This window comes from Centrocercus urophasianus, unplaced genomic scaffold, assembly GCF_019232065.1.
Source record: "Centrocercus urophasianus isolate 14NV4802_14NV808 unplaced genomic scaffold, USGS_Curo_1.0 seq_852, whole genome shotgun sequence".
NCBI lineage: Eukaryota > Metazoa > Chordata > Aves > Galliformes > Phasianidae > Centrocercus > Centrocercus urophasianus.
The window spans coordinates 176-20,647 of NW_024885480.1; the positions used below are offsets into that span (position 1 = coordinate 176).

Below are 20,472 nucleotides of genomic sequence, written 5' to 3' on the forward strand. Positions count from 1 at the left end.
CACCATGTGAGTGTGCACCATGTGAGTGTGCATCCTGTGAGTGTGCACCATGTGAGTGTGCACCATGTGAGTGTGCACCCTGTGGGTGTGCACCCTGTGAGATGCTGCTGGATGTGCCAGCCCATGGTGCTGAGCTTGCTCTTCCAGCTGCAGGCTCCCCTGTGCCCAGCATGCAGCGCTGGGCATGGACTGGGGAAGCCCTGCTGAAGCTGCATAGGGCTTGCAGAGCTCTGCTGCCACCACTCCTCAGCCTCTTGCATGCATTGCTGGCTGTTCCTGTGTGCCCCAGCCTTCCCTGTCGTCCGCAGGCCACCACAAGATCGAGTTCATCCCAGGCATGGTGGGCCCCATCCTGGAGATGACCCTTGTGCCGGAGCTGGAGCTGCGCAAGTCCACCATCCCCATCTTCTTTGACATGATGCTCTGCGAGTACCAGCTGACCGCCAGCTTCAGCCGGGTGAGCAGCAGCACTGGGCTGGGAGGGCGGTGGAGGTGAGGGTTTTGCCTGTCATGGGGTGACCACCCCTATCGTGTGGGGGGAGGCACTGCTTGCTCTCCTCCCCCCCCCACTCCCCCTGCACTCCTGGGGTGTGGGGATGCAGCAGGGAGGGATGGGAACAAGGGAGAGGGGTGAGGGACGGAGATGAGGGACAGTGATGAGGGATGGTGATCTGCTGGGGCCCTGGAGTAGGAGGGAGTCTCGGAGCAATGCCAAGCATTTCCCAGGGGCCAGCAGGCTGCACACACTCAGCAGGTCCCAGCACTGGCTGAACACAACAGCACAGCAGTAGGGGAGAGGTCTGTACAAGCTTCCTGCATTGCCACTCTTGCCAAGCTGCTGTGAGCTTTCCTTGTGCAAAAGACTTTTCCACCCCATGCGGTGTCCCTGGGAGAAGGGCTGGGATCTCACAGAGCCCAGCTGCTGCTGGATCTTTGCCCCTTGTCCACACTGGACACTGCAGTTCAGAGGACCCAAGAGCTTTGTGGGTGGCATCTCCACACCATTCTATGCAGCCCAGGCCTGGGGAGATGCTGTGCATCACTCGGGGGATGCGCAGACCCAGGGGACTCAGTGCGGAACTGAGGGGCATCAGACGTGGCCCAGAGCCCCCATATCCTGTGCTGCACACATTGCAGGACCTGCCAGGCTTTGTGGCCCATCTGGTACACCTAGAGCACAAACCCTGTGGATCTCAAGGCTGAGCATCAGCTGGGAAGTGGGAGGGTCCTGGGCAGGCAAGGGTGGCTTTAAGAGGCACAGAGCACAGCTCAGTGATTCCTGGGCTGCCTGGGCTGCAGGACGCAGCCCTTCCTGCAGAAGCCGCATCAGTCATCTGGGCTGCTGGGAGATGGCAATGCAGCAGAAGCAGAACGGGGAGCTGGGGGGCAATGGGGGCTGTGTCCGAGCAGGGGAATGGGAGTGTCCAGGTGACGTGGGAGGAAGGTCTGCAGGAGCAGAGCCCAGGCTGCTGCTGGGGCTGCCATCAGCCTTCCTGCAGCGCCTGTTGCCCAGTGTCCCATGGATCTGTGGCCGTGCAGCCTTGGGGCCGAGCTCCGCACATCCTCAGCTGTGCTCACGTGCATCTCTTTGCAGTTTGAGGATGAGATCCTGCGCAAGCTAGACAGCGAGGTGGAGGGCGGCCGGGGCGACGAGCAGTACAAGCAGCTTTTTGAAAGCATGTGAGCCTGCAGCGCAACACCGTTCCCTTCCTCTGGGCATCACCCCTGCTTTGTGCCCTGCCCCCGCAGAGCCGAATCTCGGCCATCCTCCTCCTCCCTGCTGTGCTTTGGCCCAGAGCGCAGCTCCAGAGGGGGGTCTGACAGGAGGGGGCTGTGCTCAGGGAGCGCCGCGCTGCCCATCACTGCCTGGTCTGTGCCTCACGCCTGCTGGAGAGCAGCACAGGGACGGCTCTCACTGCTGGCCTGGTGCTGCTTTTTGTCCTTGCCTGGGGCGATCGGGGTCCCACACCTCAGGGCAGCTGAGTGGGGTCGGCGTGGAGCCCGGCGTGCAGCCGCGCTCCCTCTGCTCCACAGTCTGCTCAGCTGCTGCCGCGCGCACCCCGAGCTGTCCCAGCCTGGGGAGAGCTTCGTGGCGTTGGTGACGGGGCTGCTGGAGCGGCTCCTCGACTACCGGGCGGTGATGAACGATGAGAACAAAACTTACAGCATGAGCTGCACCGTCAACCTCCTGGTGAGTGCCTGCACCACATCCCCCATCTGCGGGCCTGCAGCATCCCCACGCAGCTGCCCAGCAGCCCCGTGCCCGTGTGCCGTGGTGGCAGCAGGACTCAGGCTGGGGGATGGTGGGGGCTGCAGGAGAAGCCCTTTCCCGGGGCTGCCTCAATGCTTGCTCCTCCCCAGAACTTCTACAAGGAGATCGACCGCCAGGCCATGTACATCAGGTGAGCACTGCCTCATCGAGGCCCCCGCGCCGTCAGCACACCCAGACCGTGCTGTGGTCCCGGCCCAGCATGGGAAGGTGCCAGCATCATTCAGGAGGGTCCCCAGCCCTGAGCTGCTCCCACCCCACCTGCTGTGACCCTGCGTGGGGCGGGGATGGGGGAGCGGGCAGGGGGCACGGTGCCAGAGCCCCCCCAGCACCACATCCAGCAAACCCTGCCCTGCCCCCCAGGTACCTGTACAAGCTGAAGGACCTGCACATCAGCTATGAGAACTACACAGAGGGTGCCTACACGCTGCTGCTGCACGCACGGCTCCTCAAGGTGAGGCACGGCGGGGGGGGGGGGGGGGGGGGGGGCACAGCCCCCCCCGTGGCTCAGTATGACTGAGCATGCATGGCATTCCCACTGCCCCACACAGTGGTCCGACGAGGCAAACACAGCACCCATGCAGGGCCTGCACAGCCCCAGCCTGCACACCCAGCGCCAGCTGAAGGAGGCTCTGTACAACCAGATCATCAACTACTTTGATCAAGGCAAGGTGAGCTCAGCCCCGTGCAGCACAGACCGTAGGACCCAGCTCCCCCACCTCTGCCTTCCGCTCCGAGCCCCCACCTTGGCACCGCTCACCATCCCCGTTGCCATGATGGGGGCAGAGTTGCTCCGTGCCGGGCAGGGTGCTGTGATCCTGTGCTGAGCAGTTCATCCCTGCAGCCACTACAACTCCCAGTTGCCTGTTCTGCCCCTACTTCTGGGGAGATGCGGGGAGCTTGGACACCCCAGAGAGGGCTGGGCTGTGGAGGCCTGGCAGGGGCTGCGTGGTTGCAGACAGCAGGCAATGAACCCTGCTGCAGCCCTCCAGGGGCCCGTCCTGCTGCTCGCACAGGAGTGAGGCTGCAGGAGCCCTGCAGGAGGGGCAGGGCCCCCTTGGAGGTGCCCAGGCCCCTTCCTGCCCTGCTCACCCTGCACTGTGCAGATGTGGGAGGAGGCCATCCATATCTGCAAGGAGCTGGCAGAGCAGTACGAGAGTGAGATCTTTGACTATGAGATGCTGAGCGAGATCCTGGTGAGTGCCAGCCGGTCTGGGCTGCGTAGTGGGGCAGAGTGGGGGCTGAAGGCACTGCACAGTGCAGTGTGAGCCATGGGGCAGAGCGGGGGCTGCGTGGCTCCTGCCCTTTCCAGTGTGCAACCTCCCCCTGCAGCAGAGAGAAGCCAAATTCTATGAGAAGATCCTGAAGGTGCTGCGTCCCAGCCCAGACTACTTTGCTGTCGGCTACTATGGGCAAGGCTTCCCCACCTTCCTGCGGGTGAGAGGCTCCTGCTGCTGCCTGCAGCCCACGCTGCTCCTGTGCTGCTGTGCTGCACCCTGTGCAGCTCTGCCCGGCAGCTGTGACCATCTCAGGGCATCTCCTGTGAGAGGAGCCCCAGGGCTGTCCTTCCTCCTTGCCTGGTCCCTGTGGTCTGAGTGCTCCGGCCCCGGTGGGGAGAACTGGTGGAGGCTGGACAGCATGCAGGATGGGGCAGCCCTGAGGGATGGGGCGATGGGGAGCTGGTAGGGAGCAGCCCAGCGTGCCTTTGGGTGCAGCACTTATGGAAGGAAAACCTGGAAACTGGTGATTCGCTATAAAAAATGATGGAGAGGAGCCCAGGTGTTGTTCCTGCACACAGGGATGTGGTGTCTGCAGGCCTCCTGGCCCTGAGCACTGGGCTGTGCTCTACCTGCAGTGCACGGCTGCAGCTGCACTGCTCCGTGGCTGCACCACGTCCCGCTTGGGGTGCAGAGCCGGATGGACGCCCTGTACGAGCTGCAGGGATGTGCTTGTGCTGACTGGGCTATGAATGCATTTGGGAATCTCCTGGAACTTCTCTTCAGCGCCCCACAGCTCGCTGCCCGTTAATCCATCTACCTTTCTGTTGTTGGGCTCGGGGAAGGCCTTTCCAAGAAGGGGTTCCCCCTCGGTTGGCACCTCAATCTGCCACGACCCCCGCGGCACGCAGAGCTCGGCGCAGGGCTCGCAGCGCCGCCCCTTCCTTCCGCAGAACAAAGTCTTCATCTACCGCGGCAAAGAGTACGAGCGCCGGGAGGACTTCGAGATGCGGCTGCTCAGCCCCTTCCCCAACGCCGAGAAGCTGCAGACTACGTCCCCGCCCGGCCCCGACATCACGGAGTCCCCGGGGCAGTGTATCCTTGCGGAGTGGGGACGGGCAGGGCCGGGGGGGTTCCCTGAGCCCGTGGGTCCCGCACAGCCAAGGCCCCGGGGCCCCGCTCTCCCGACAGCCCCGCGGTGTGCGCCCGAGGCTCCTTCACTCCCGCAGACATACAGTGCTTCACTGTGCAGCCGGTGGAGGAGTCCAGGATCCGGCTCAGGGACCGCAGCATCCCGGAGCAGATCACCAAGTGCGTGCCTGCGGCGCTGGGCGCTGCTCGGTGTGGGGCTGCGTCTCCTCTGCATGCAGCCCATCCTCTGCCCCTTCTCTCCTGCAGTTTCTACAAAGCCAATCACGTCCAGAAGTTCAGCTACTCACGGCCCTTCAAGAAAGGCCCGAAGGATCCAGACAATGAATTTGCAGTGAGTGCTGATTGGGACCCCGCGGTGGGCAGAGCTGCAGGGTCCTGTGGAGCACCGGGTGTCCAGAGGAGGGCAATGCAGAGAGACTCGTCTGGGCGCTGGGGGGGGAAAGGCAGCACTGCCATGCCCACAGGCAGGGGAAGTGGGACGCTGCGGTGATGGGAGCTGTGGGACTGATTGTGTCCTGCCTGCAGAACATGTGGATCGAGAGGACCACCTTCGTGACAGCCTACCCACTGCCCGGCATCCTGCGCTGGTTTGCAGTGACCTCCACCACCACGGTGAGGAGTGGGTGGGTGGGGTGGGGGCTCTGCTGGTACCCGGCTCTGCGCTGCCCCTGCCCACCCAGCAGCTCCGTGGGGGGGTCCCACAGCGCAGTCAGAGGGGGGGGGTTGGGCATTGCTGAGGATCTGGGTGCTGCAGCAGTGCAGGAGATGGGTCATCACTGCTCTGGTGACAGTTGTGCTGCAGAGCACTGTACAGCAGCTCTGCCACACGTGCCTGTGCCTGGACCACGCGTGCTGCTGCTGCACGGCTGCTCCTGCAGTGCAATGACATTTATTTGGCTTCCCACAAGCTCTGCACTGCTGCTGTCACACAGCTGCGTGAGGCTGTGGTCCCTCGTGCAAGGCATTGACCTTGCAGGCAGCCCAGAGTCAGGGAGCAGATCGATACATCCCCTTGGGCCCCAACTCAGCTCCAAGCACACGACTCATGGGTTCGAGGGGCTCCGTAGGGGTCCTGGGCACCGGGGATGGGGAGAAATCACCCACTGGCCCCAAGCAGAAGGGGCAGTGTTCTTTGCCGAGCAGCCGCTGACCTCCTTCCCCTGGCACAGACCACCATCTCCCCCCTGGAGAACGCCATAGAGACCATGATGAAAACAAATGAGAAGATTCTGAGTGAGATCAACCGGCACCAGAACGACCCCGGCCTGCCCATCAACCCGCTCTCCATGCTGCTCAACGGCATCGTGGACCCCGCCGTCATGGGCGGCTTCGCCAAGTACGAGACGGTGAGGAAGCGCTGCCCCAGGGCTGGGACTGAGCACGGGGAGCAGATTGAGGGGCACAGCTCCTTTCCCTGCCCGACCCACAGGGGTCAGCCATCAGGTGCTGAGCAGCTCGCTGCAGGCTTTCTTCCAGGAGCTGTACCTGGAGGAGCACCCCGAGGACCGGGGCAACATTGAGAGGCTGAAGGACCTGATTGCCTGGCAGGTACTGCGCACAGCCCCGTGGGGAGCCCCTCACCCCTGCAGCCCAAGGGGAGCCCGGGCAGCTCCATCCCCCCCTCCTGCAGATCCCACTGCTGTCAGAGGGAATCCGGATCCACGGACAGAAGGTGACGGAGGATCTGCGGCCCTTCCATGAGCGCATGGAGCAGTGCTTCGTGCAGCTGCGGGCCAAGGTGGAGAGCCAGTATGGGGTGCGTGAGATGGTGAGTGCTGGGTGGGGAGCGGGGCAGGGCAGTGTGCGTGGGGGAGCTCAGCTTGACCCTGCTTGACCCTGCTGTGGGGTGGTGGCACATGGCCAGGACAGGCAGGGAGGCACTGCTGACTGAGCAGAAGGGAGCAGAGGGGCACTCGATGCCTTCACCTTTCCTGGCTGCTTCTCCCCCTGTGCTCCCAGATCTCCTTCGAGGACCGGCGGAGCGGACGACCCCGGTCTGTGACCTGGGCACCAGACTGGGAGCGGCTGAGCCACTCCAGAGACAGGCGAGTGCAGCAGGGGAGGCACCACCTCATCCCCACCCCCAGGAGCCACTCGTTCCCCTGCGCCCTGTGCAGTCCCCTCCCACCCGCCCCATTCCGATGCCCTCTGTTTCCCACTCTGGCGTTTTGCACCAAGCCCCACTTCTGCATCCATTCTGCCGTCCGTCACGGCGGCCCCGTCCAGTGGGAGGACACGGAGCAGAGACACCCAGTGCAGCCGGCACTGCGGTCACCTGAACCACTCACACCTGTTCCGGGGGGTCCCCGCTGAGCTTTGCCGTGGGCTCTGCCTGGCACAGCTCAGCTCCCCACCCCTCACCAGTCGCAGTTGCTCTGCAGCATGGAGGCATCCCCGATCCCGAAGCCCACCCCACGGAGCACCGAGGACGAGCGCAGGGAGAACCGCTCCAGCACGTTCTTCTCCTACCGCCGGCCGGAGCCGCGCCAGTCCGCCTCGGAGCTGCCGGAGCCAAAGGTGATGCGGTGATGCCACCCGCACGGCCGCTCGCCGTCGCCGGCCGATGGTGAAGAACGGCGCTGGGGCTCGGGGGTCACAAAGCCCAGAGCTGGAGAGCATCGCGACCCGCATCGCTTCTGGGACCTGCAGCCCGGCTGAGTCGCCCCGGGAGCTGACGCCTTTTCTCTGCTCCAGGACGACAGGCGGAGACGCTCCTGCAGCGTGAGTGAGAGCGGCCCGGGCAGCCCCGATGGGAAGCAGCCGCCCCAGAGCCGCGACTCGGCGGGCTCTCAGCCGGGCCCCGCAGGTACCGGCAGACCCCCAGCCCCGCACCCCCCGCACCTCCCAGCCCCGCGCGGGTTGCGCTGCCCGACCCGACCCGACCCCTCCGCGCAGTGCTGTCCCCCACCGGGTTCTGCGGCCGCGTGAAGAGCGCCAGCAAAGCCCCACCGCTGCCGCGCAGGATCAGCCCCGCGGTGTACGAGACCTTCCTGGAGGGGAGCGATGCTGCCAACGGGCGAAAGGTACCGCCCGGCCCCGCTGCCTCCGCCCGCGGAGCCGTCCGTCTGTAACTGTCCGTCTATCTGCAGGCGCTGCCGTCGCTCGCAGATGGGAGCAAAGGGCTGAAGTCGCCTCCGCCTCCGCCCCCGAAGTCTAAACGGCTGTCCCAGCTCTGAACCCAGGACGGGAACGGCGGGCAGCAGCTCGAGCGGCTCCCGGACAACCCCCCAACCTTCCTCCCCGCAGCTCTTCCACAGCCGCGGACTCCCGAGCGCTCCGGAGCACCGTCGTTCCGCGAGCGTCGGCCGTCACCGCCCGCTGCCCCCCGCACTGCAGCGCTCCGGATCGCAGCCCCCCGCCCGCCCGGCGCTGCGGCCCCCCGTGGCCGACAGGACCGTCGCCCTCACTGCCGGCGCAGTGTGACAGCGGTCCGCGCCTGCCCTGAGCCCTTTGCCCGCTCCTGCTCCCCCCCCCCCCAGTGCCTCCATCCCGCAGCTGCTCCCGGCCCGAGCCCCGCACGGGATTCGTCCGGGCTGTGAGCGCATGCGGGCAGCGCAGCGCGTTGTGCGGTGTTCGCTCCCGCATCTCTTCGGCTTCCCAGCCGCACCGCCCAATAAAGGAGCCCCGCAGCAGCAGCCGTCCGTGCGGTGGTGTCGGTCGGTCGGTCGGACGCTCAGCGCTCGCCCTGGGCCGGGCGGCAGGCACAGCTCCGCACTGCGGGTCCACCGCCGGTGCTGACCGCACGCGGTTCCGCTCTTTATTTCCACGCGGCCCCGCGGGTTCAGGGCCGTACCTACAGTCCACCGCGATAACGAGGAGCCCGGCGAGACGCGGGGGGGGGGGGGGGGGGGGGGGGGGGGAGCGGGAGCCGCCAGCGGCGGTGGGCTCCGGTGGGGCGAGGAAGGGACGGGGGGAGACGGCGCCGCACCGAGCACCGGGCTGACCGCGCAGAGCGGAACGGAGGCCGCTCCTCGCTGGGCCCGGCGCTCACAGCGGGTTTGCCGAGGAGGCCGCCAGCCGCTTCCCGATGTAGATCCTGGAGGGCAGAGAGGCGGCGTCGGACTGCGCGGGGGCAGCCCGCTACGAATGCCGAGCACGGCGGCCCCGCAGGAGCCCCTCAGTCACTCACCCCAGCCCCAGGGTCAGCGCGTGGCTGAGCAGCAGCGGGGGGATGACGAGCAGCAGCAGCTCGGAGCCGAAGAGCCGCTTCTTCCTCAGCACCGCGCCGTCCCGCAGCGCCCACCGCACCGGCGGGGTGGGACACGCGAAGGGGAGGTGATCCCTGCGGGGAGCGGGGTTAGGGCCGGGGCGAGGGGCTGGCGGGGGGACGCGGGGGGGCGGGCGGCTCACTTCGCACAGCGGTGCTCGGGGCAGCGGGCGCAGCTCCGGCTGAGCGCTGCGGGCGGACGGCGCTCGGTCCGCTCGGCGTCCTGCGGGGCGTCCCGCGGCGCGGACGGCTCCGGGCGGGACTTCGGCGCTTCCTCCCGTCCCGGCGGGGTCTGCGGGCGGCCCGGGGGGGGGCGGGAGCCGCTCGCTCACCTTCGCGGCGCTTTCCTCGTCCCGGGCCGGGGAGCCGCGCGCCGGCAGCGCCCTGAGAACAGCCCCGCGTCGGTGCACCGCACGGCAGGGCGCGGTGCGGAGACGCTCCGGGACTCACCACCCATCGGCGCCGTCCGGCTCCAGCTGCGCGTCCAGCAGCATCCGCTCCACGTCGGCGTGGCACGAGAAGGGCGCGGGGTCGCAACGCAGCTCCACCCAGGAGCCTGCGGGCGGCCGTCAGCCCCGCACCGCCCGGGGACGCGGCGCACCCCCCCGCCCGGGAGCGCTACCGGAGACCGCGGGCCGGCCCCTCTGTCCCCCGTGGCTCCCGGTGCCCCCCGGCCCGCCCGGCCCCCGCCGCACCCCGAGCCCCCACCGCCTCCCTCCTCCCCCGCCCCGCACACCGTCGTCGCCGCCGCCCGCCATGGCCCCGCGCTTCCCGCCGTTCTCAGCCCCCGCCCGGTGCCGCGGCTCCTTCTGTCACGTGACAGCCGCGAGCCCCCATGTAAATAAAACCGCCGGCACCGGCGGCCCGCGTCTTAAAAGGGCACCGGCCCCTCCCGTCGGGCCCGCACGCCGACGCCCGCCGCTCCCGCCCCTCGGCAGACGCGGGCGGCGCTCCGCGCTCGCGTCGCCCCTTTAAGCGGCGCCTACGTGCGGGCAGCGGGCGGGCGGCGGCCGCGGCGCGTGCAGAGCCGCACGGAGCAGCGCGGCCCCGCCCCGCCCCCCCGGACACCGCCGTTTGCTTCCAGCGCCGTTTATTGCCGCTCCGCCGCTCCCGGCCGCGCCGCCCCAGCCCCGCGACGCCGCCGTTGCCGCTCCGCTCCGGTCGCTCAGGGGCTGCCCCCGGCCCGCGCCGCGCCGTGCTTCTCGGCGAACCTCCTGCGGAGAGACGGGCAGACGGTACCGCACGGCACGGCGCGGCCGCAGCGGGACCCCCGGCGGGGACAGCCGCGGAGCCGCAGCGCCAGGAGCACCGAACGAACGGAGCCGGGAAAGCGCAGCCCCCCCCGGCCCCGTCTGCGTTCGGCAGCCCCAACGCTGGCGCCCTGCCGAGCGTAAAGAAACTCCTCGGGTTCGGCTGCAACCAGCGCGAGCCCCGCGCCCCTCCAGTGCCGCACTGCGAGGCGGCGGAGCCCAGGAAACAGAGCGGAGGGCCGAGAGCGGCACGGGGGGGGTGGGAAAGGCCAGGAAGGGCCTCACAGCCCCTGCAGCCCTTCCCTCTGCAGGACAGATCCCAGCGCGGGGCTCAGCATCTCTGCCCGCAGCAAAAGGCATCGGAGCAGTGGAGGCAAAAGGAAGATGGGGGAAAATGTGGGTGTGGGAGCTTTGTAGCTTCAGGTTCTGGCAGCGAGATGGGCCTGCAGGAATCCCACATCCCTGAGGGTGAAAGGTTGGAGCTGAGATGGACTCGGGGATCGGGTCGGGCAATGGCCCCGACGGGAGGGAACTGCACGATGTGGGTGAGGCTGCAATGTGATCTCGGGCTGGGAGAGGAGCCCAAAGGAAGCGAACGTCCCTGCTGTGTTCAGTTAGGGCAAGCAGGGGCTGAAGGAAGCAGGGCAGTCAGCCTCACCTCCATCTGCGCCCCCCCCGTCCTGCAAGCCACTTCCAAACACACGGGGGAAAAGAGATCAGGAGCAGTTAGCGTGGATCACCAAGGGAAACATCACCCACAGCCCTGACAGCGCAGAGAAACAACTGGCCTGGCTCTGACACTGCTGGAATGGGGGCTGGATGGGCAGTGAGGGATCAAACGGCACCTGGTTGGCTGGGCCCAGAAGTGGCAGCCAGGGGTGAGAGGAGAAGCCCAAGGTCAACAAGGGGTCCAGCCCTGTCTGCCATCTGTGCTAACAATGTGGACAGTGGCACTGACTGCATCCTCAGGAAGTCTGCAGGTGACACAAAGCTGGGGTGAGCAGCAGGTACAGCAGTGTCACACTGCCACAGAGACCCGGCCTGACAGGCTGGAACCTCAGCAAGAAGTGCAGAGCCCTGCATGTGGGAAGGAGCAGCCGCAGCACTGGGCTGGAGGCACAGCAGCTTAGCAAAAAACAGACCTGCATAATGCAAAGCACGGCCAGCAGGTGAAGGGAGGTGATTTATTCAGCACCAGAAAGGCCATCAGGGATGCTGGGTTCAGTTCTGGGCTCCCCAAAGCAAGAAACAGTGACAGAGTCAGGGCCACAAAGGCAGTGAAAGGACTGGAGCTTACTTCCCATAAGGAAAGGCTGAGAAAGCAGGGGCTGTTCACCCTGGGGAAGGGAAGGCTGAAGGGAAAGCTCATCACAGTATCACAGAATCACAGAATGGCCTGGGTTGCACAGGAGCACAGCGCTCATCCAGCTCCAACCCCTGCTGTGTGCAGGTCAACCAGCAGCCCAGGCTGCCCAGAGCCACATCCAGCCTGGCCTTGAATCCTGGGGCATCCGCAGCCTCCTTGGGCAACCTGTAACAGTGCCTCACCACCCTGTGTGTGAAAAACTTCCTCCTGATATCCAACCTGAACTCCCCTGTCTCAGTTTAAGACCATTCCTCCTTATCCTATCATTGACAACCCATGTAAGCAGTCCTTCCCCCTGTGCTCCCTTCAAGTACTGGAAGTGCTGCATCAACGTCAATAAATACCTGACAGGCGGCACAAGGAGGACAGAGTCAGGCTCTTCTCCTTGGTGCCCAGTGCCAGGCCCAGGGGCTCAGGCTGCAGCTGAGCTTGGCACCAGACGGCTTCTGCTCACTGTAAGACTCCTGCACAAGGTGGGGACTCCACTCTGTAGCAGTTCTGTGCCACTTTGGACTGAACCAAAGCCTCTGTGATCTCTGCCATCTTCTGAGGTGTCAGCCAGGCTCACCTCCAGACACGCAGGCACCACGAAAACATCAGCTCCTTTGGGAGCTTGTTCCACTGATTGAATAGATTTCCTCTACAGAAATAAGCTCACAACTTCTGACCATCAGTTACTATTCTGCATTTCTTTGACAGATTGAAAAGCCTGATTCCTGCACCCAGAAAAATAATGACATACAGCGAGCCACCTCAGTTACTGTCAGTTTAACAGACTTCACTTCCTCTCCTATAATTTTACGGCTCCTTTCCAAATTCATCCTGAATTTTCTGCATCTTTTCTAAAAAAAAAGAAAAAGAAAAGAAAAAAGCACCGCGTGCCAGAAGTGGACACTCACTCCACTATCTGCACCATCTAAACTGCACACAGAGCTCAAACCCCCTCCCTGTCCCCTGTCAGCATTCTCCTCTTTCACTGAGGAAGATTAATGGCAGCATCCCTTTGCCAAACAGCGAAGTCTCTCTTCTAACATGAGTGTTCCACAGCATCAGTGCTTATTTCAAAGACATCCACAGTCTCACAGTGACTCCTATCAGTCAAATCTGTTACACCAGAGAACAAAACCACTTTTTTGCTAAGCTCCATCCCTCAGAGATCGCCGTTCTGGCAAACAGCTTCTATCCCACTCAGTGCTCACACACAGAAACCCGGCGGCAGCTGAAGGCAAACAGAGATTTCCAAGATGACAACAGGCTGCACGCCTGGCAGAGGTGGAAGCAGAAAAGCGTGGGCAAAGCATGGGGCGGACGGTGCAGGGATGGGGCTGGGGCTGCACTCACCTCCTGGCGTAGTCGTACAGCGCGCGCTTCCTCTCCTGCAGGGACAGGTGCCGTTCCACGGGGGACTTTGCAAACTGCTTTGTAGCTGGCTGGAACAGAAAGCACAAAAGTCAACTGGAAACAAAGCCAGGAAACCTCCTGATTGGCCCTGTAAGCACCCAGCATGCCGATTTAACCTCCAGTTTAAAACGCTCGGTTCCCCTGACGTGGCTGCTCCCAAACACAGGCCATCACGCTCTGTCTGCGAGCCATCAGTGCAGGGGAGACATTACAACCCTCAAAGTACCTTGGAAGAAGGCAAAGCCACGGAGCCCTGGATGCCAGAAGCTGATGCAGCCCAGGAGGTAGATGGAGCAGGCAGGTCAGCACTAGCCTCACTTTCAGGGAAGAAGGGCACTCTCCCCTCCAGCAAGTTGGCAATAGTGGTATCCACACAGTTTGACTGGGCTGTGGGAACACAGGAGATGTGTTAAGAGAAGGAGCTGCCACAGCTAGGAAGCTCATTTTCTTTCTACTGTTGTGCTTCACAGTGCAACAAGGATGAGGGGCTTTTGCTCCCAGGTGTCACCGTCACATGGCACAGAGGGCGATCCTGTGTCCCTGCTAATACCTGGGTCTAAGCTTACCCAGGTCTGTCCTGATGACCTCCAGAGGCACGTGAGGCAGAACCTCCTTGACCTGCTGAGCCATCGTTGTGATCCGTGCATCCTCAGGAGCAAAGGATCCAATACCAGACAGGCTGGAAGGCATCCTGAGCCTGGCTGCCAGGGGCTGGCTTGAGGCTGCAGGAAAAGAAACGGGGTACAGGAGGGTGGCCTAAAGGCACACGGCCTTAACACATTGCAGCAGCCCCATTTCTCATGTCCAAATGGGAACATTAAGAAATCAGGACCTCCTGCACACCACCACCATGTCTGTGCTGAGGAGTGGAGATCCTCTCCCTTCCAGCAAGCTACATCTGCAGCACAGAGCATGCAGGCACCCCTTGTCCCTAGCAGGATGTCTCACATCTTCTCTTCTTCTACACATGAGAAACCAAGAGCAGACTGAAGGGTCCCCAAAGGCAGAGCCTAACCCACACTTGGGATGCCTACCTGGGGCAAGGGGAAGATGGGACGAATGTCTCAGCCTCTTCATGTGCTCAGCTTTATCTGCTGCAGTGAGCCGTGTGGATACCACACCCAGCTCCATGGCCAAGAGCTGCAGAAACACAGAGAGGACGCACAGCACGCATGACCCAGGCATTCCCATCTTGCAGGGAACGCATCAGATGTACAGAGCCTGCTTGGAGCCACACTGAGGGCAAGAGGCCTGGGAGCTGATTTCTCCAAGGCCTCAGTGATGCATTTCAGTGTTGCACACAAAGGACCAGGAGCGTGCAGTGTACAACAGGCTGACACAGAGACCACATCTTTGGTACAGGACCTCTGAAGTCCCCAGCAGTAATGGGAAGCCGGAGAAACAATCACTGTTTATTTGACTTGTGATATTGTGAAAGGGGACATTTTAGCACATAGATTTGAGCTGGATGGGGAGAGCCTTGATAAGTGGCAGAGAGGATTAAAACGTCTGCGGCAAACAGGCCATGGAAAAACGGAATTACAAGGGGCAATAAATACAGGCCAGAGTTCCCATAACACGAATATGCCCAGCCAGGAACGGCCTTCGCAGCCCTGCTTGCGCCCCGCTCTCCTCTGTGGCCATCCCAAACTTGTCCTACACATCCCCTCCCACGTTACCCTCCTACCTCCTGAACACGGAGCGCAAAATCCTCACTCAGCTCTCCAGCTCGTCTGGGGACAGACGGCATCCACCTGAATGGGGACAACAGCACTGGGCTGACTGCTTCCCGGGCTGCTGCAGGAGCCAGCCCCATCTGGGACCAGCAGTGCAGTGGTGCCATCCCACCTCAGCTCGCCCCACACCTCTTCCCACAGGATGAATGTCAAACCTGCCCCCCATCGTGCAAAGTTAGGGAAAGGTGTGATTCAATGACAAAACTGGCTCACCTGATCTTTATTAACAAGCATAACAAAGTACCTCCTAATGAAGCTCCCCGAGAGGCTCCAATTAACAAAGTGCTGCCATTTATGTGGGAGCACAAAACAGATCAGCAAAACACGAGCCAGGTACAGCTGGGAAGCTGCAGCACAGAGACTTTACTGAAACATCCCAACCCCTAAAGGCACACTGGAAAGAATTCATCTCCAAGCCTCTCTTGCCTGCCTCTGGACCTTTATTACACCAAAGCTACTCAGCCAGCCTGGGCTCAGTTGGGCCTCAGACAGCTGATCTGAATCCTCTCTGCAATTCACGAGGGACTGCAGGGAAGAGAAGGATGCCAGAGGACTGAGCCGCCTGCACAGCATCACTCCTGGGACCTGAGCAGCTCTCGAGTGAATTACAACATAGGAGCTGGCTTCAAAAATACACTCATCAAACTTTAGGTGAAAGCCCTGCAAAACTCCTCTCCTGTCAGTGAATGACAGCAGGAACCAAAAGCCCTCTGCAGTTCTGAAGCTGGCTGAGAGGAGCACGGATCAGCAGCACTGAACAAAGCCGTGCTGCAGGCTCAACAATTAGTGCATGCCAGAAGATCCCTCACTTCAGTGGTGGAAATGTCAGTCTTACTGCCCACCCCAAACCCTCACCCAACAAAAGAGAGAGAGAGAGAGAGAAGATAGTACCTTACTTGATAAACTGTGAAGGGAACAAAGAAGGTCCAGAACAGCTCCGTAATCCAGGAGGAGTCAGCTACGCTCTGGGGAAGAGAGAGAATGAGGTTAGAATGAGGTTACAGCTGGCACAGCACAAACCAGTCAGGTCTTCCTGGGGAAAGCAGGCTGCAGAACAGAGCCAAGGGCTGGCAGTGAGTAACAGACACGCAGCAGAGATGCAGAGGGTGGGCAAGAGGGGAGGCTCACCTCCGTCAGGCCTCACCGTGCAGAGCAAGAGAGTTAAATTTTCCACTGCTCCAAGCTGCCTTTTCCTCTCCCCAGGATAGCAAGCTTTTCTCTCAGTATCTCCACATTCTCTTACAGATAATGCCTTTAGAAAGGACTTAAAATGCTCTAAGACCTATTAATGTTCCCTTGGAATCTGATGGGAATCATACGCGGATGGGAACAGCCTGTGTAATGACTCAGCTCCCAGCAGCTGTACTTACACACCGTGAAGCCTCAAAGAACTCCTCCTTTTGAAAAGAAATCATTAAGGGTGAACCATAATTTATTACTGTCCTCCTATTTCTGAAAATTCACAAATAATCTCCCTAAGGATTGCAATGCCTCCCAGAAGAGAGCTGCTGAGGACTGGAAGAGCTGCACAGAGCTGCTGGGCTCTGCAACCTCAGCAGGACGCAGCTCAGCCCAGACCAGTTGTATTCTGACTGTGAGCACACAGCTGAACCACAGGCCTCCAGAGAACCCCCCCACCTACACTTTCCAATGGTTCTACCTGATTTTCAATTGAACAGTGGCTGTTCCTAGGATTTTTTAAAGCTGGCTTCATTTGTCCTGCAGGTGATAAAGCTTTCCCCAGGCTGGTGGGAACGCCATCTCAACATCTACAGCTTGCAACACCGCTCCCTCAGCTTCTTTCACACGTGACTTTATCCTCAACCAAAGCCTTGCACGTGGTTTGTTCAGTCACGTAGGGCAACACGAAGAAGCCTCATCTCCTGATAAACAGAGCTGAGACCTGAGAAAACCAGGATCAAATGCCCTGTAGTGATTCCAACACTCAGCTTCACGGTGCCCCCACTGCACAACACAAACTTACACCTTCCCTTTGGGCTTCCAGCTAATTGCAGCTAGAGCAAATTCCTCCTGCAGCCCAGCCGCGGTGCTGCTCAGCCTGGCGTCACACACACACCAGGTGAGCAGCTACGTGAGCCTTCTGTACAGCACTGACTGAAACATTCAAAGCATTCCATCTCCTGACCCAGGAAGCTCTTGATTATGTAAAGCGACGTAAGAAATTCTACTCTGCATTTACAAATGACCCCGCTCAGCTCCTGAAGGTAAACACCTGAGACAAGAAGTGATCACAGCCATCACCTCCAAGCAGGCCGGCAGTTCTGTGCACGCCATCCTCCCCAGTGTTCACAAGGAAAAAGACACACAGCCCTCCCACAACTCGTCCCATCACACGGAGCTTCTCAGAGGAACCAAACCACAACAGACCGCTGACTCATCCCAAGCCGTGCAGAACAAGGCAGCTCCCCCACTTCACTGCAGCATTCATTCAAAAACTTCCCCACAGTTTGAAACCTTCATCCTAACCCCAAACTAAGCTCATGTCTTACCAAGATCTGGGCTCAGCACCTGCTAAGACTGCTGTGTGTTTCGTCTAAAAGTAAGAAGTTTCTCCACTTTTAAGCCACTTCTCCTGTGTAAGCAGCTGCCCACCACCACCTCTGTGCCTTATCTCTGATAAGCTGATTAAACTGAGCACCTTTAAATCCTGCTCTCTGGATCCTGTATCATACTGACAGCCTTCCTGAGCTCTCTCTACTGCTGCCCCACTTTCTCAGCAGCTACCAGAGCTTCACACCCTAATTTAGAAGTGGCTGCCACCACGGCACATGTGCAGCCAGCACTGCATTCCTTGCTCTGCCACACATTCCTCCTGCTGTGCACCCACAGACCACTTCAGATTTGCAGGTATCAGCACAATCCCATCAGTATTCCAGACAGTTCATTATTCACCAACTCCAAGGACCTCAACACTGTGGCCCGTGGAGAAAAGCAGCAAACACCAAGTGGCAAAGAGCTAATTCCTAATAGAATACCACGTGAAAAGTGTCTGTGTGGGCAGTAAAGTTTCATGGCCTCTTTGTAAGTGGCTTTAAACCCACACAGTGCATCCTGCCCCCTAAACAGACGGAAAAATAAAAAGAATCTAAAATGTCTGACAGACATAAAAGGCATCTTCTAATCATGCAGATCTATTAACTGCATCTTGAGGGGAGGAAACCGCGCTCTGCAAATAGAGTGAGAGCAGTTTGACTGCAATCTGCTCAGCAGCACCAGCACTCCAATTGTGAACTTTGCCACTTTTCTGCAGCTGGTGTTGCATCACGTTACACAGCAGGACCTGGGAGACGTGAGTTCAAGAACCTCATCCAGAGCCTTGCGTAACTCTGGAGTGTCGTCCAAACCCCACGGGGGTTGCAGTTATTCTTTCCAAACGCTTTAAAAGAAGGGAACTCATAAAGAGGGTATGAGGTGCTGATGCTACAAGCATGGAAGCCAGACTAAGAACATCTACTAAAACTGCGAGCGTAAAGAAAAGAACGATTTAGCCAAAGGACTCTGAGAGAGGCAGTTGAAAAGCCAACTGCAAGCACGCAGAAACTCATCCTCGGGATGACAGGAACAAGGCCAGGTTGCTCTCTCCACGGGTTTCAAAGCAGAAGCAAAATGAACGACACGACAGAGATCCTCTCAGGCTTTCAGAACTCTTCCTGGCCCTGCGTCAGACTCACCACAGTGATCAAAGGCCTCTGAACCTGCAGGGCAACCGGCTGCACCACATCCAAGATGGAGAACGGCCAGGAGCTGCAAAGCAGGAGTAGAGCTGTCAGCAACTTCCAAGGCTGAGCCGACCCTGAGGACGGGCAGCTCGGGACCCGGCTGCAGCACCTGAAGCGGAGCAGGCCGGCCCGGCCATTGGTGGCAGCTTCCTCTGGGAAGAGCAGCAGCGGTGGGTTTCCTCTGTGAGACGAATATGCCTTCAAGGAATCGACCAGCTCAGCTCGGCTCCCTGTCACTCCCAGCTCCATGAAGCCCCGCGACCAGCAGATGAAGCCAGGGGCACCATTCAGTGCAGGCTGCAAGGAAAAAAAACAAGAGAAAGGAAGAAATGTCACTTGGTTCTCCCTTCAAGGCCTACTTGCTCAGGAGTAAATGGGAAACTAAATTTCTGCTTGCTAGCAAAAATGCCTCTGGGAGTTGAGGGAACAACCCATATGCTAACAATGCTAGCAGCAGAGAATGTGCTACTTCCATCCAGGCTTCGGGGGTGGCTCTGGCCCCAGTTCCCTGGGAATTTGACTCCTGATCCACAATTCAGATCATATCCCATCCACCTGAGCAATGAATTCCTCTGCCTTGAATGTCAGTCACATTCCCCACAGTTTCTCTAGGAATTCCCAACATGCTTGGCAAGGGATACTTCCAAGTGCTGGCTCTCCCCAATTAAGGGCCCAGTCTATGGCCATTCAGGACACACTGCACCACTCAACCCCCAGGAACATCTGGTGCCTGTGAATTCAGGAACTCCACACCCCAGGGAATTTTCTGAGTGCAGGGAAAGTCACACAGCTGTCAGCCTGGCACAAAAGCCTGAGCACAGCATCCTGCTTGCCCGTGGTGCTGCCGACAGCTATAAAAAGCACCCAGCACTGTAAGGAAACCCCACACACAATGCTGCTTCTGACACAAAGGTACACATGTCCAAGGAGGCTGTGGATGCCCCATTCCTGCAGGCATTCAAGGCCAGGCTGGATGTGGCCCTGGGCAGCCTGGTCTGCTGGCTGGCGACCCTGCACACAGCAGAGGTTGGGACTGGAAAAGCATTGTGCTCCTTTTCAACCCAGGGCATTTTATAATTCTGCAATCTTATCCACTCAATAAAACCAATCCTCACTGTAACCCTTACTGTTACCTCTCACCTTCAGTCTTTCATGCAAGCATGAAACTGAACCACAGAAAAAAATACTTCAGGCTTGCACAATCCTAGGTTAATAAATAAGAACTAAAAACGGTCAGAGCAACATCTAAACTCTGAAAGAGCCATCCGTGTGCTTAGAAAGGTCCAGTACAGCCCCGCCATGCCCTGCAAGGCACCACTCACCGTGTTACACGAGGTCAGCAGGTTGACGACGTTGTGATCAAAGTGTGTGACGTGGTTGGCAATGTACACCTGCACAGCGGCATCGCGGGGACGGGGACCGCTCTGCTGCACAAAGAGCCCCAGCACCGAGCACATCACACGCACAATAAGGCTGGGGGGAGAAAAAGGGTTCCTTCAGACCCTGCAGTCCGAGCCACTGCGGCCTCAGAGAGCCAACAAAGCAAGAAGCCGGGACTCGGGGTGGTTTAGGGAAGGACACGGGTACAAAAGGGGCCGATACGACAGACTGGAACCGTTCGGGGCTGCAAACCAGGGCTGTCTGCAGAGCTGCCAGTATAGCAGGACGCACAGGGCAGGAGGCTGAGAGCGCCGGGGCTGACAGCAGCGTTTGAGGGCACAGCCCGGCCCCCAGCGCGACTGCGGCGGAGCCGCAGGGCACAGAACGGCCCCAAAGCCGCCCGGGAACCCCGGCCCGTCTGCACGGCCCGGCCCGGCCCGCCGGAACCCCGCCCGGCCCGCACGCACCGCCGCAGCATCCCGTCGGGCAGGATGCAGCTGACCAGGAAGACGTGCACGCCGATGAAGAGCCGCAGGACGAGCAGACACAGCCCGACAGGGGCGTACAGCAGCAGCGCCAGCAGCACGAAGCCGTCGGTGGGAAACCTGCGGGAGGAGAACGGCGCGGATGGGCGCCGGGGCTCGGGGCGGCCGCTGGGCCCTCGGCCCTCCGCCCGGCCCGGCCCGCCCCGCCGAGCCCCCCGGCCGCTCCCGGCCCCTCCGAGCGGAGCGCGCCCGGCGCCACGTCCCTCACC

The 20,472-nt window shown here is 60.8% G+C and overlaps 3 protein-coding genes across 3 annotated transcripts; 1 reads left to right on the top strand and 2 right to left on the bottom strand.

Moving 5' to 3' along the window:
- Positions 1–37: 37 nt before the first annotated feature.
- Positions 38–7,953, top strand: LOC122171191 (dedicator of cytokinesis protein 2-like). The gene is made up of 20 exons (XM_042838596.1): positions 38–457; positions 1,595–1,680; positions 2,035–2,191; positions 2,362–2,402; positions 2,633–2,723; positions 2,821–2,940; positions 3,376–3,465; positions 3,602–3,706; positions 4,440–4,581; positions 4,716–4,797; positions 4,885–4,969; positions 5,164–5,250; positions 5,808–5,984; positions 6,103–6,186; positions 6,269–6,406; positions 6,598–6,683; positions 7,020–7,155; positions 7,333–7,444; positions 7,534–7,661; positions 7,728–7,953. The coding sequence occupies exons 1-20, from the start codon at positions 338–340 to the stop codon at positions 7,812–7,814; spliced, it is 2,154 nt and encodes a 717-aa protein (XP_042694530.1). The 5' UTR covers positions 38–337; the 3' UTR covers positions 7,815–7,953.
- Positions 7,954–8,538: 585 nt separating this feature from the next.
- On the bottom strand, positions 8,539–9,752 carry LOC122171189 (BCL2/adenovirus E1B 19 kDa protein-interacting protein 3-like). The gene is given in 6 exon segments (XM_042838595.1): positions 8,539–8,674; positions 8,768–8,920; positions 8,989–9,161; positions 9,163–9,229; positions 9,299–9,401; positions 9,582–9,752. Coding segments are annotated over 6 exon segments (567 nt in total). The 5' UTR covers positions 9,604–9,752; the 3' UTR covers positions 8,539–8,625.
- Positions 9,753–9,973: 221 nt separating this feature from the next.
- AUP1 (AUP1 lipid droplet regulating VLDL assembly factor) lies at positions 9,974–20,358 on the bottom strand (the record flags this gene model as incomplete). Its single annotated transcript, XM_042838594.1, has 11 exons — positions 9,974–10,059; positions 12,803–12,891; positions 13,089–13,249; positions 13,429–13,584; positions 13,897–14,002; positions 14,550–14,616; positions 15,490–15,563; positions 18,291–18,363; positions 18,448–18,635; positions 19,661–19,811; positions 20,186–20,358. Coding segments are annotated over 11 exons (1,287 nt in total), but the record flags the coding sequence as incomplete, so codon positions are not given.
- Between the last annotated feature and the right edge of the window lie 114 nt (positions 20,359–20,472).

What these genes read in the sequence shown, in the direction of transcription:
- LOC122171191 (XM_042838596.1), top strand. Translation starts at nt 338, where the DNA reads ATGGTGGGCCCCATCCTGGAGATGACCCTTGTGCCGGAGCTGGAGCTG. An exon ending in CGCCAGGCCATGTACATCAG is followed by an intron (nt 2,403 to 2,632) that starts GTGAGCACTGCC and finishes CCTGCCCCCCAG; the next exon opens with GTACCTGTACAAGCTGAAGG. An exon ending in AGATGCTGAGCGAGATCCTG is followed by an intron (nt 3,466 to 3,601) that starts GTGAGTGCCAGC and finishes CTCCCCCTGCAG; the next exon opens with CAGAGAGAAGCCAAATTCTA.